The 14,259-nt window shown below is 46.5% G+C and overlaps 1 protein-coding gene across 8 annotated transcripts in view; it reads left to right on the top strand.

Annotated features, from left to right (window-relative positions):
* TNIK (TRAF2 and NCK interacting kinase) overlaps positions 1-14,259 on the top strand; it is a 382,866-nt gene that overhangs the window by 302,020 nt on the left and 66,587 nt on the right. For 4 of the 8 annotated variants that reach the window (XM_041002750.1, XM_041002751.1, XM_041002754.1 and 1 more), the window contains exons 13-15: positions 9,298-9,408; positions 10,212-10,298; positions 11,255-11,443. In XM_041002750.1, the coding sequence (XP_040858684.1) occupies positions 9,298-9,408; positions 10,212-10,298; positions 11,255-11,443 (387 nt within the window). The remainder of the gene's footprint in view (positions 1-9,297; positions 9,409-10,211; positions 10,299-11,254; positions 11,444-14,259) is intronic. The other 4 variants (XM_041002753.1, XM_041002756.1, XM_041002752.1 and 1 more) reach the window with 1 other exon arrangement.

Genomic DNA, 14,259 nt, shown 5'->3' on the forward strand with positions numbered 1-14,259 from the left:
AAGCCAGCACTGGGCAGCTGCTGTCTCAGCACCTCGTGAGCCCCTCGTGCTGGACAGCACAGGTGGCTTCCAGGGCCTCTCTCATGCACGTGCCTGTCCCAAGACTTCACACTGTACCCCCGGCCCCTTTATTAACTGCAGACAGCATCATGCAAGATCATGAAAAATGAATATTAGGAAAACACAATGCTTGGGTTTCAAAAACTTTTGGCACCCAAAGAAAGTTAATTTTATTTTTGCACTAATTTTTTGGAGTAACTTTTTACTAGGGTGAGTACTTTTTATTAGTTTAGCTTATACAAGGTTACATATAGGGAGAATGAGAACAAGCAATAGAAGTGAGGTTGAAAGGTCATTGATTCCTTAGCGATCGCTAAATAGGGTTACTTATTTTTCAATTTATTCGAAAATCATTTACATTTGAATGGTTCCTCTATTTGATATATATATCTCACTAGAGATGTAATTAGAGACATTTAATTTAAAAACAAAAGACAGACTACAAGGAGGACCCAAAGGATTCCTGCTAAACAGAGGGACTGGGATGCAAATAGAGTCATGAAAAAGCAGCTTTTGTTTTTTCTTTTCAGTTTCACTTATTTTGTATTACCCAAAGCATATCTTAAAACTGGCTAAAAATCTTAAGGGAAATGTCATGTTGATTATACGCCTGTTATAGATTCTTGAGAAATACTCCGCATCAAAATTCATGTAAGAATATCAGACGTTATAGCAGTTAACAGTTTTAAATTCTTTCCTTGTTGAATAAGAAATGACAGGAAATAGACGAATAATAATACGAATGTCTATAAAACTTAGACAATCCAAACGTCTAAAAATTAACAAATGGTTAAAATTTTAAAAACTCCAAAAAAAGTAGACTGAAGGACATGATGAGTTCCGTTAGGCTGTAGGATTTGAAGGTTTGAAGAAGGACAGGAGATGGCTGATTGGAATAAGAGAAATTGGATTTTAGGGGGACCTGATGGAGGGTGCAGTTGGAACATAGAACGAAGGGTTTGAAAAGCAGGCTTCCTTTTGCTTGAGCAGCAGGCAGGCAGAGTCCCCTAGGCAGCCTGTGTATGTGTGTGCCAGGGGTGGGGGTGTGCAAAGTGCCCCAAGGACCCTGATATGGTGGCTGGGGCATTGCTTATGATTCCTCACCCTGGAACTATAACCATAAAATCATTTCACATACAGTATTATCTCATATGACACTTGAATTTTCACTGCAATGACTGCTTTCTTCAGAGGGAAGTTTTCTAGAAACAAAGAAGCCTCAGCGTGTGCTCTGCCAGCTCTGTCACCGCAGCCATCTCTCCGATATCCGGCCACGAGATGTGTAATCTACGTCAGGGACCGTCTCCTCCCACGGCCACGGGTGCGAGACAGCACACATTCTGTTTCTGAACGCTTCCTACTGTTGGAAAAAGTACCTTGTTTTTCATTCAAGTCCTCAGGATACCTCTGGCTTTATGCAAATTAGGACAAGTAAACGGAAATGCCTTTTGTGTCAGCCCCAGACATGTTTCAAGGCAATAATAATGTTTTTCTCCAAGTGCCGCCGGTTCCCACTGCCTTTTCTGTATAGAAATGATTCTCCATCTTACTTTTGTAAACTCTGCAATGATCAACAGGGCCTGTTATTATAGGACTGGATCTCAGGTTCTCCTGCTAAGGCTTCAGAGCCCTGGCAAGAGTCCATGCGCCCTTGAACTTTCACACTCATATACAGCCCTTTGCCTATTGGGCTGCTTTTACGGCTTTATCTGATATCCAAGAAAACCCAGAAAGCGCTTCTCCCTGGGGAAACTGAGGCACCGAGATAGCAAGGGGTTTGTGAATACTCAGAACACTTCCACCCTCAGGAGGCAGGGCCACCTTGGGACCCAGGCTGTTTGTGACCTTCGCCCTGTACCTGTGTGTGTCACCAGCTTGCATACAGGTGCTCAACAGCTCTTAACTCTGGGGCTGCTTGCCAATCAGATGGCAGGCTGTGAGCGCAAAGAAAGGTTTCCTTTACTCAGTTGATTTCTCAGGAAAGGATAGGCCAGATCATTTATCTTAAACAGTTATCTTTGAAAAAGTGGGTGTAGAGAGGAAGGAATGAGCTGTTATCTAGTCCGTCTAGTGTTCCCAGCGAATTGCCCTGAATGAAAGATGGGCAATGGAATGAGGATAGAGGGACACGTGACAAGCAGCCCGAGACAGCTTCTTCCAATTTGTTGTGTTTCTGCTTCGACCTGCTGCTTTGGAATCCATAGAAGCAGCCTGGCAGCAGCCAGCCTCAGAGTTTAAGTCCCGTCTCGGCACCTGGAACTGTGTGAAGCTGGGCGAGGTGTTGGCCTGGGGATGCGTCACTTTCCTTATCTGACAAATCAGAGAGCTGACAGTAGCATGTGTCTCCAAGGTGGTGAGAATGAGGGAATTCATACAAGAAAGCCTAAAGACACTCCCTGCCAGCGTAAGAAATACTGAATACATGTTTGTTTCTGTTATTCATGATATTTATTATTGTAGAATGATCCCTGTCCAGATTGTAAGGGGGAAAAAATAGGTTTTGGAATTCCAGCTACAATTGCAAGGAATCAGGCCCTAGCCCCATAGCAGTTGATTTGCAGCGGTCTTTTTAGATTTGGAACTTTTTAGGTGTTACATGGGCAAGTGGAATGCCGGGCAGGCTGAATGCCTCTCGCTGCCAGTGCAGCTCGTGCAAAGCTAAAAGAGCAGCCCTATTTAAAGTATGATGTGTAAGTCGATTCAAAAGCCCACACTGGGCTCTTTCATTCTGTGTGTCTTTGAACAGAGAGTCCTGTGTTAGGAGCTGGTTTGAGGTACTTCCCAAGGAGCCTGACTTGGTCCTGCCCTAGCTGCTTTTCTGTCCTCTGGAGAACAACTCGGGTCTTCCACAGTCGCAATGGGATCCCCTTTCGCCACTCCTGGGAGGTCACCTGGGAAAAAAGCCAGAGGAGCACTCCAAGGACAAAAAGGAATTGTGCTTCCTGTCATTTCTTGCTGGGAACTGTTAACAGACTTTTTGCTTTGCAATGTAGTATTCCTTGCTCAGAATGTCTTAACAGACGTGTGAGGTGACCTCATCTGCACCCTCTCTGGAAATGTGAGTGAAAGACTTTTTCAAGGTCAGACACATCCACTCATTAAATAAACATTCATAGAGCATTTCCACGTGGTCTTCCGTGTTTGCATGGGTGGCTCTCTAGGGCCAGAATCTAATCTTAGTATTTCTAATGCATCCTTCTTTCACCATGCCCAATATGCCTTCTTACCTCCCTGAAACCTCCAGTGATATTTTTTAAAAAGCTTTATTTATTTTTATTGCAAAGTCAGATATACAGAGAGGAGGAGACACAAAGAGGAAGATCTTCCATCCGATGATTCACTCCCCAAGTGGCTGCAATGGCTGGAGCTGAGCCAATCTGAAGCCAGGAGCCTCTTCCAGGTCTCCCACGTGGGTGCAGGGTCCCAAGGCTTTGGGCCGTCCTTGACTGCTTTCCCAGGCCACAAGCAGGGAGCTGGATGGGAAGTGGAGCTGCCGGGATTAGAACCGTCGATCATATGGGATCCCGGCGCATTCAAGATGAGGACTTTAGCTGCTAGGTTACCACGCTGGGGCCCATCCAGTGACATGTTTGATTGCAATTATGGGATATTAGTTCTCCAATGTGGACTCTACCTCTGAGTCAGGTCGGAGGAAGTGTGACGTATATGAAGGATGGACGCAGGGCCAAAGGTTGGTTTTCATCTATTGACTCCTATCCCTCTTTGATTTATCTTTATTTGAAAGACAGGTCTGAAAGTGGTTTAAACTAATGCAACGAATACAATTTTAATCAGTAAGTTCATTCAGATGAACTTAATTGATATGGCAACTAAAAATAAACAAGGATGTTAAGTGGGCAGGAACATTAACTAGAAAACAAGACGCAGGCGGGAGCCAGGTCAGTTCACAGCACACTTACCCCAAATGGTGCCAACGTAGGCTACCATCCGTGCACCAAGAGCCCCAGTACCTAAGAGAGGCAAATATGAATGTGCAGGGATGTGTGTTGGCCATCAGGCAAGAGTAAGCCACTCAGTCAGGAAAGCTTTTCGAGGTCTTTGAAAACCTGCACGCTTGCCCAGCATGGTTGAGTATTCCTATGAATAATGTCTTATTCTTCCTGTAAGCACAGTGGTTAGCTTTCCTCAGCTCTTCTGATAACATTGTAAAATGCAATGTATGGCTTCATCATTTATCAAAGTCACTTCTGTAAGAACCACGGCCCTCTGGGGCAGGTGCAGCCTTCCTGCTGATTTAAAGTAATCTTAGAAGCAAGCTTAATGAAACAAGCAAAAAAAAAAAAAAAAGCCACATACACCCCAACACAGCTCCACAACCTTCATAATTAACATCCATGAGGAATATTTTCTTTTTTTAAAAAAAAAGATTTATTTATTTTTATTGGAAAGGCGGATATTACAGAGAGGAGGAGAGACAGAGAGGAAGATCTTCCATCCAATGCTTCACTCCCCAAGTGATCGCAATGGCTGGAGCTGAGCCGATCTGAAGCCAAGAGCCAGGAGCTCTTCCAGGTCTCCCACGCGGGTGCAGGTCCCCAAAGCTTTGGGCTGCCCTCGACTGCTTTCCCAGGCCACAGGCAGGGAGCTGGATGGGAAGCAGGGCCGCCAGGATTAGAACCGTCGATCATATGGGATCTCAGTGCGTGCAAGGTGAGGACTTTAACCACTACGCCATCATGCTGAACCCCATGAGGAATATTTTCAAAATTTTGTAAAGAAGCAACTTTTCTCTTTCAAAGAAAAAAATTATTTTATTTGAAGAGCAGAGTCAGATGGAGAGCGAGCTTTCATTTTCAATCATTAGGGAACTTACTCTGTAAGTACCTAAACAAGCAAGGTTGGGCCAGGCCAAAGCTGCCAAGAACCCAGAATTGCCTCTGGGTCTTTCACTGGGGTGGCAGAAACCCAAGTTCTTGATGCATGATTTGCAACCTCGCACAAAGCACATTGGCAGGAAGCTGGTTGTAAAGCGCAGGAGCCAGGTCTTGAGGCGGGCACACTGGTATGAGCTGTGGGCATCCCAAGAGGGGGTTCACCTTTGTAGCAGACAGCTCGTGAAGAATATTCCTTAGATGGGCCCGGCGCGATGGCGCAGTGGTTAAGGTCCTCGCCTTGCACGCCAGGGATCCTATATGGGCGCCATTTCTAATCCCGGCAGCCCTGCTTCCCATCCAGCTCCCTGGCTGTGGCCCAGGAAAGCAGTCGAGGACAGCCCAAAGCTTTGGGACCCTGCACCCATGTGGGACACCCAGAAGAGGCTCCTGGCTTCAGATCGGCATAGCATCGGCCGTTGCGCTCACTTGGGGAGTGAATCATTGGACGGAAGATCTTCCTCTCTGTCTCTCCTCTCTAAATATCTGCCTTTCCAACAAAAAAAATAAAATAAATCTTTAAAAAAAAGAAGAGAATATTCCTTAGAGCCAGACCTATAATAAGCACTCAGTATTTTAGGCTTGAGGTGTATTCTTTGGTAAGAATTTAAAGAGTGTGTGCGGTAACTGTTACCTCTGATGGTCCTTGGCCAGTGCCTTAGGAGTCCTCTTTCCTCATTTAAAATGAATCCATTCACAGGCCTGACAGCACAGTCCTGCAGTCCCTGCCTTAAAGTGGTCTCTGCAAACAAGCCTGCAGGGAAGATGTGGCCAAGAAGGCCCACTGGGCCAGGACAGCCAGAATGGTCCTGCTGAGGGACTGACTCCCCGGAGGAGGGCAGTGACGCCTCTGCCTGCCAAACTTGCAGTGCCGTCACCCCTCAGGAAGGAGCCCGCTACGTGTTTCATTTCTGGAATGTCCTTGTGGCAACATGTTCTAGAAAATACGTGTGAAAATATGCCTTTGGGTGATTCAAAGTAGGTGAAGTCTAGAGTTGCTAAGTAGTTGGTTGAAGCTCTTCTTTTCCAACAACAGGACCACCACCATCATTCTGAATGATTTGAGTGAAATCTAGAAATGTCGTTTTCATTTTTGCCTTTCCCATTGCTTGAAGCTTAGACTTTCAATTTCTTATTAATGTCCGTGCCTTACTCTAAGAGAACAACTGGGTACCATGTCAGTAGCAGCTGAAAAAGTTTCTGCTTCTAGAAGAACACACTCAGGTCTGGGTTCAATGTGAAAGAATATTCTGGCCCAGCATAGTATTTTTTTCATCTTTCTATTGTTTATTCTATCTGCAGTGTTCAGTGGAACAAATGTCAATGGTTCCACCTCCCCTATGGGAAACAATGAGAAAGAAAACTTGTGTGGAATAGAGACCCACAAATAGCTTTCAATCAGGATTGCAGAATTGGTAGGACACTGTGCAAAAGAAATACAGAGTATGGTATGGTCTAAACCATCCGTAATTGAGCAGAACGAAAATGGTGTGCACAAGTTGGAAAAGATCCTGTGCTGTTTTGTTTTTCCTGAACCATTTTTACTCTGTCCATTTCAATAAGTTCTTGGGTTCATCTTCTAGGTGCCAGGTCCTGCATGGCAGGGTGGGGAGTAGGGGGTACAGCAGTGTCAGAGTTGCCTTGAGCAAGAGCCAGCAAAGCTAGGTAGCAGTGTCTGCTTCCCGTGTGGCCTCCCTTTGGCATGTATCGGTGTGTCCCCTGCAACAGCCCCATGCCCAGGAGGAGGAAACATTTTTCCAGGAAAGGCATTAACATGGAGACACAGCAGGTGGAAATTGGCAGGGTGCCTTCTGAAGGTTGGAGGAGCGATTTCTTTTTCAGCCTCACCACAGGGATCAGAGTCTTGGCCTCTGCCTCCATGTGTTAGCAGCGGCCCATCCGAGAGAGAGCATCATTAATTATTAGTCACTTGTGCACGTCTTTCTCAGAAACTGCAGAGGACTTGGGAAGCCCAGGCTGCCTTGAGTTGTAATCAATACGGAATACGCCTTGCGTGGGACCTGAGTGACATGTAATTATAAAACAGTATTGATTCCTGCAAAGGGGTTGAAAATGTACAAATCCTTCACATAAAAAATCAGCCAAATCTTCAAAAGGCTTGATATTTTTTTTTTCCCCACAAGAAAGAGACTGATAGTTTGAGTAAAAAACTTGAAGTGTTAACTAAATTAGGGCTATTTCCTGCCAGGAGCCAATTCTGTACACATAATTATTTTATTCTCTGGGCTGTCGCTGATTTGCTTTGGTTGAATGTTGGAAATGTCTGTGTTTTGGGTCTGTAATCCAAATAATTCAGTTGGTTCTATGATGAGCTTTTCTCCCTTTTGTCTTCCTGTATTATCTGTGTGTAAGACACATCACCGCATATCTGGGGGGTGGAGTTGGCACTTTTAGCCTCCCTCAACCCCTGCCATTCCTCTCTTCTCTGTTGCACCATCAGAAATCCCTCAGCAGGGACCTCCACCCACCCTCCCACACCTCAGAGTGCCCAGGTTCTCCTGTTGACTTTGACCCGATGGCCATTTCCACTTGTGAGCTAGTGTCCACTGCAGGCCTTTGAAATGACTGGAAATCTCAGTGCTCTTTAGCCTTCTTCCTCTGGCTGCAGCAGCAGCAGCAACAGGGATTCGCTGCCAACCTTTGCTCGTCTCATCAATGTCCTATCACGTCATGCCTACATCTGTAACAAAGGCTCAGATCACTCTCTTAGTGCCCTCCCATGCCTGCCAGGGAGCCTTTAGGAGATGCTTCATAAAGCCCAGCAGTGGCTTGTCATTGCCTACCTGTATTCGAAGGTGGGAAAAGAATTATTGACCTGGAAGTTTCAGATGTTGAGTCTCCACAAAAAGATTCAGTTTAGCTCCGAGGTGTCAGACGCCCCTGGAAGACAGCTGGTCCATAGAGTTGCATCAGGCAGTGCATCCAGCAGGTTTACATGGGTCGATGCGGTATCCTGATGGTCTGCGGTTGGTTCAGCTGAGACTGGGACAGAGAACTTTTGTTCTCCACTTTCCAGGTTATGTGGTGCTAGCTTGCCAATGTGATCGTCACAAACTGTTCTGTTCCAGGCACTTCATGTTCTGCTGCTGTGCAGGGAGGTGTTAGTAAGAATCACAGAGAATGGCCGCATCAGTTCCTCTATGAAGCTTGCACATGAGGAAGGAGAAGTGCCAGTGCCAGGACAGGCATCTGACATAAACGGCCTGCAGCCCATCTCAGAAGGAGTGAAGAGCACCTGTGGCATGATACATGGGAAAGGCTTTGCAGTGTATCACAATCTTGCACAAAGCAGGATGTTTGGCACCACTGGCTCCTGGTGCTAAGTGCCACTCATGTTCACCAGTTATTGGGACAGCTGGCAAGTCTCCTCCGATACCCTGCAGATGGGCAGGGCAAGGCTGCTATACCTGCTAGAAAAACCTCTAGCTGCTAGGCTTTGCTCTGACTTCTCCCAATTAGAACCAGGTTTTTGTGATTCCCCAGCCACTCTCGTAGCCTCTTATGCTCTAATGAGTGAAGTCAGACACTGGAATTTCATTGCTTGCTTTGAACTCAAGCTCCACTGCTTATTCCTGGGCATAACTTGAAGAATAACTTGATCTGACTCAGTTTTTCTCATATAGAGTGAGAATCACAATAATGTCTCCCTTAGAGGCTTTGAGAGAACAGTAACTCAATGAAACAAGGAAAGTTCCTACTAAGAGGTTCAGTGTCAGCAGTTGGTAATTTTATGGCTTGACGGCGATGCTAATGATGGTCCTGAAAACAGGGGTCTTACTTGAACAAGAAGGTGAAACTGACATCAGAACTAATAATACTAGCCATAGTAGTAATAATGCTTCAGAAAGCACAGAGGCACAGCAGGCAAGCAAGAGTCGTGCAACCAATAGGAGTGGGTGAATTTTCATACACAGACCCTAAATAATGAGCAGCATTGACTGTCAACTTCACCTGTGACTTCTCCATTCTGTATGTACAAAACGTTTAGATTGCTTGAAGTCAAGATTACTTGGTGATTCCTTAATTGCATTTTACACATTGGTATCTCTCCCTCCCTAGCCACTGGAAGAATGCTTTTGGCAAGAATCTCCTGATATGAGTCCACTTGCATGTCCCTAATACCCTAATAGACAGTGCACCTCGGATTGGGTTGCTGTTGGGAGTGTCCGTAATACCGCTGTTCCCTGATCCTGCACCCGGCATCCCGGGAGACAGCACACCTTGGATGGATCGGGTTGCTGTTGGGACTGTCCCTCTCTGCTGGCCTCTATCCCCTCCCAGGCCCGCTGCCTTCATGGATTGTCTGCTTGTTGCCCCTCCACAGCAACAAAGGCGAGAGAAGGAGCTGCGCAAGCAGCAGGAGAGGGAGCAGCGTCGGCATTACGAGGAGCAGCTGCGCCGGGAGGAGGAGAGGAGGCGCGCCGAGCACGAGCAGGTACCACGAGGACCCCCGCACGCAGCCCTTCTGCGGCTGGCCTCTGGGGTGTGGGGCGCCTTCTCTTAGTGCTGCTTGGTTGAAATGGGTTTTTACTCTTTCTCAAAGCAACTCTTCTCCCCCCATTTAAGAAGTCAAATGCACAACCTTGGCGCTGAACCCGGCCTCCTACCCAGACCAGAGACCCATGAAAAACCCGGGTCCTCTTGACTTCCCACATTCATGGAGTCTGGATTCAGAGGTGGCACTAAAGCATGAGCAACGAGTCAGGCCCCACGTTTCTCAGAGCCTTTCTCTACTCGTGGAGTCTCTGATGTCTGAGGCTGTCAGTCACTGATGCAGACCCTGCGGCTGGGCGGTCGTCTTCTGACGAACAACCCAGCCCTGCAGGAGGGGCCTGATACAAAGATGGTGCATGATGGCAGTGAGCAATCATTTTATCCCTGTTGCTTGCACAGGAGCCTCTGCACTTCATAGCATTATTAGTTCTAGGGAGTCTATAAAGACAACAGCCTGTAATGAAAAGCTTTCAAATGTAGCCAGGTTTATGAAAACCAAGTGGTAAGGATGAAGCACCGTGCTGGCTCAGTGAGCTGCTGCGGGTGGCGGGCTTGTGCCTTTGGCTGCGTTGGGGTGCTCTGCTTTGGTGTGGCGCTCGCTGCCTCTTTGGTGAGGGGGTGTCTGGGTATTTTCCCCTCCTGCCTTGACTCGACAGCTCTTGTCTCCTTTGAAATTACCGGTTCTTTTTTCTCTCTCTCTTTCTCTCTGTTCCTCTGAATTCTCTGCTGCCCACCTCTCTCCAGGAATACATCAGGCGACAGTTAGAGGAGGAGCAGAGGCAGTTAGAGATCTTGCAGCAGCAGCTACTGCATGAACAAGCTCTCCTTCTGGTAATGGGAAAGCCAAGAGCCAGCTGACGTGCTGTGTTTTCATCCTGTGTGTGTGTGTGTGTGTGTGTGTGTGTGTGTGTGTGTGTGTGTGTGTGTGTGTGTACCTTCCTAATGCAACCATCCAGAAGAAGGGATTCTCCAAGTCTAGTATAATAGTTATGCATTTGTGATGAAGTCCATCTATTTATGATATTTTTACATGGTTCCCACCTTGTTATAAGGTCAGAGCATTTTATGATCCATGGTGTTTATTGCAAAGTCATTTTCAAGACCATTTGCAATGTGCTGGGGTACGACCACAGCCCAGGGTGCTGTTCCCACAAGAATGCACTCAACGCTGCCACCATATTTCATTTGCAGACCTTAAGTTTTAACTTTTTGATGGGGACATTTTGTGTTCCTTGTTCCACTTAAAATCGTTTTCTTTTTTAATTACTGTTCTTGGTGTATCTTTTTTTGAAAACCGAATCTTTTATTCAATGGCATGCTGATGCCTTTTAGCCTGAGCATGAGCTTGCAAATGATTTCTGTTGGTCCAACTCTTACTGAACAGATACGGTCTTGGCAACCGTCTTTGTTAATTCTCTACATGATTATGCAGATTGAGGTGGCTTGATTATAAAAAGCAAAAGTGGATGGCTCTTTAGGCACTGTGTGCAGGCCATCCAGATGTCCTCATCATGGCCATTTTTCCCAGGTGTAAGTACTTTTTAAGTAAAGGTGTCTGACAAGAGAGCACCATTGCAGCAGCAGTACATCAGATGATGCGGGATTCTAATGTAGTTGCTGATGTCTGCGGCCCATCCTGCTCTCGTCCTACACTTCCGTTCACATGAAAGCCCTTCATCATTTAGCTTAATGTTGACTCCATTGCATGTTTAAATGATGCTGCCAGGCCAGGGGCTTCCATGAGGTAATTTGGCCTTCTCCTGGCTCTTCTCTCCTGATCTGGACAGGAATATAAACGCAAACAACTTGAAGAGCAGAGGCAAGCAGAAAGACTGCAGAGACAGCTAAAGCAAGAGAGGGACTACTTGGTTTCCCTCCAGCATCAGAGGCAGGAGCAGAGACCCGTGGAGAAGAAGCCGCTGTACCATTACAAAGAAGGGATGAGTCCCAGTGAGAAGCCAGCGTGGGCCAAGGAGGTGAGTAAGCAGGTGTCACCACGCCTGACTGGCCAGGCCTTTGCCTCTGATGGGTTTCCTCCAGCAGAAGGAGAGTGTTTCAGAAAGGCAGAGCAGTTTGTTCTGTAAAGATGCACACTTTGCTTTGGGGAGAACCATGAAGCTCTTTCTAAAGGGAAGTGGCAAGGTGCCTAGGTGTATTCATTGTCCTTTTCCCACGAATCCGCTGAGAGACATTCCTTTATACAAGTGCAGGTGAATTAGTGGCACGGTGATGTCTCACGACCTTTCCCTGGAAAGAACGTGGTTGAGCATTGATATGGAATTCTACCTGCTCCTGGGCTCTGTTGCTGATCACAGCATTGCTGACCCTGGCCTGTGGCACCACACATGTGCACTTGCTTCTGATGTTTGCTTTCAAAATCAAGGGTCTTTTGCCTTTCTGGGGCACATCCTTGCAGAGCATTGACCCCCCTCATTGCTCGAGTAAGGGAAGGTTTGTAGGAGTGAGGCTCTGTGATGAGCTGTCTTTAAAAAAAAAAAACCTTATTAAACAATGTTTGGATGAGGAAAAATATAAAGTGACCACCAAGGAGTAAAGCAAATAAGCTAACAAAACCACTGTAGCCGTGGCCTTCCCTCTTCCTGGTGGTAATGTGTTAGTTCGTAGCATACACACAGCCTGGGGTTTTGATGTAGCATCTTTAGACAGTTCTTCCTAGAGCTATTTTGACGTTACTTAAACTGCAGTGTTACCAGAATCAGATTCCTTAGATGAGACCTGATTTTATAAGAATGTCTCTTTCTCTTTTGTTTGTTGTGTCTTACATATATACACAAAATGCTTGAAAAAAATATTTTCCTAGTGTTAAATCAGGTAGTCTAGGGAAGGCACACCTTTAAAAATTGTTTTCTTAAGGAATTGTGTACTGCATATGTTATTTAAATCCTTAAGAATGTACACTACTGAAAATAACTTGTTTCTTTTCAAGCTTTAAAAAAAAAGTAAGTTTGTAGAGAAAATGATTCGAGTTTAAGGTGAAGAACGTTTTTTAATCACTTTCCCCTAGAGTTTGTAAGTGTGATCCATGTTAACCTGTTTCTTTGATAGCTGCCTCTTTCTTTTGCATCAATAATTCAATTTTGTGATCCTACTCCCAGGTACAACAACGACCCCTTAGTAGTCCGTCTGTTCTTCCAGCTGAGCAGAATCACTGTGCTGTTAAACAGCAGCTGACATGCTTCTGGGCTGGCAGAGATGTGTCGCCTTCCTCTCCTGCTAAGCCATTGTCTAGCCATACCAAGTCGCAATCTTCAGCTAAGCCAGGCTCTCGGCTCCTGAGCATGGCAGCTGTTCAAAAGCCTGAAAAACGAGCCTCTGCAAAGCTATTGCCGGTAGCACCTGCAGGAATCAATGATTCCAGATCAAGACTCCTGCTGGAGCGTCACTCTCGGAAGAAAGATGGGCCAGCTTGTCCTGTTAGACCTGTTTTGGAAGAACAACTGACGCCTCAGGAAACCTCACGGACTATAGGGAGATCTCCAAAGCGATCTCGCTCCCAAGGATGTAGCCCCACTCGAGTGTTAGGGCGTAAGGTCATGTGTGTGTCCTCCCCCAACATCTCCAAAGTGACCAGCCCCCAGCTGCCTGTTACAGCAGCACAGGAGGGCCTTAGAGACTCGCCTGGCCCTTGGGGCAGGAGGGGCACACACTGCCACAGCTTCCCAAGCACCTCACCTCTTCTAAGAAGTGCTGCATCCCTGAGTGATCTCTCCCTGATGCCTGACCCCCTGACCTTCAGTGTCCCCAGGCCCAAGCGTGAGTTTAGAAAAGGAATACCCGGAGATGCCATTGGAGAGGACCTTGATTCCTTGCCAAGCATCCCGGCATTTCTTCCTTCCTCTGGGCAGCTCCCCCACATGCAAATGTGCCACAAAAGGGGGCAAAGTCTGAAGCAGTGCCTGCTTCCTTCCTCGAGCCTGCACCCAGCACGTTCTAACGTGAACTTGTCTACTTTGAATTCACTGTTTGCTAGTTGCTATTTGTCCTCGTCCCTCGGCTTCCTGGCCTATCCTCTCTATTCAGAAGCGGTGCACAGTTCTCAAGCTTTCCGAAGCCCTGGTGTCCCCGAGGGCAAATCTTTGCAGGTGTCATCCAAACAGCCTTCTAGACCTTCCCATCTGCCTTCTGGCAAGGCTCCTAGCAGTTACAGAAACATAGCAGTTGGGCATTCCAGCGAGAAGGCTGTATCATCAAGCACTCCTGATGTGAGGGTTCCTGGCCACCCTAAGTCTGGGCCTCCTCTGGTGGGTGACATCTTCCAAGGTTCCTGGCTTCCTGGCAGCTGGCACTCTTCTTTTGGGCTTTATGCACTTGTACACACTTGTGGGAACCTTCTTTCATATTTAGTCTGCTACTCTTGGGTGTGGTTAACATGATCCAGCTTTGAACTAACCATCAGTGTACCCAGGCAAGGATTCCCAAGTTTTAGAGTGGGTGATGATAGTCTTCAAGAAAGAGGAAACATTTAGATGGCAGGAAGAGGGACAGTGCTGAGTTGGATGGGAGCAGTGGGTATGCAAATAAGAACAAATCATTGTCTGCCTTGGTGTGATTCACCATTTTTGATACCCACTCATGAAAATAGGAACAAAAAAGAATGTGAGCATTCTTATCCTCTTGGTCTTTGAAAGCTTCTCATCAGCTATGTGTGAACTGCTCCTCTTCCAAGTTGTCAGTGATAGCTCTCTTCCACCGGACTTGTCAAACCAAATAACATGTTTCAAGACTTTGGATTAGAGCAGAACCATTAGTTTCTCAAGATCTTAACTGATAA

Source organism: Ochotona curzoniae, unplaced genomic scaffold (genome assembly GCF_017591425.1).
Source record: "Ochotona curzoniae isolate NIBS_2020 unplaced genomic scaffold, NIBS_Ocur_1.0 scaffold_2587, whole genome shotgun sequence".
Lineage (NCBI taxonomy): Eukaryota > Metazoa > Chordata > Mammalia > Lagomorpha > Ochotonidae > Ochotona > Ochotona curzoniae.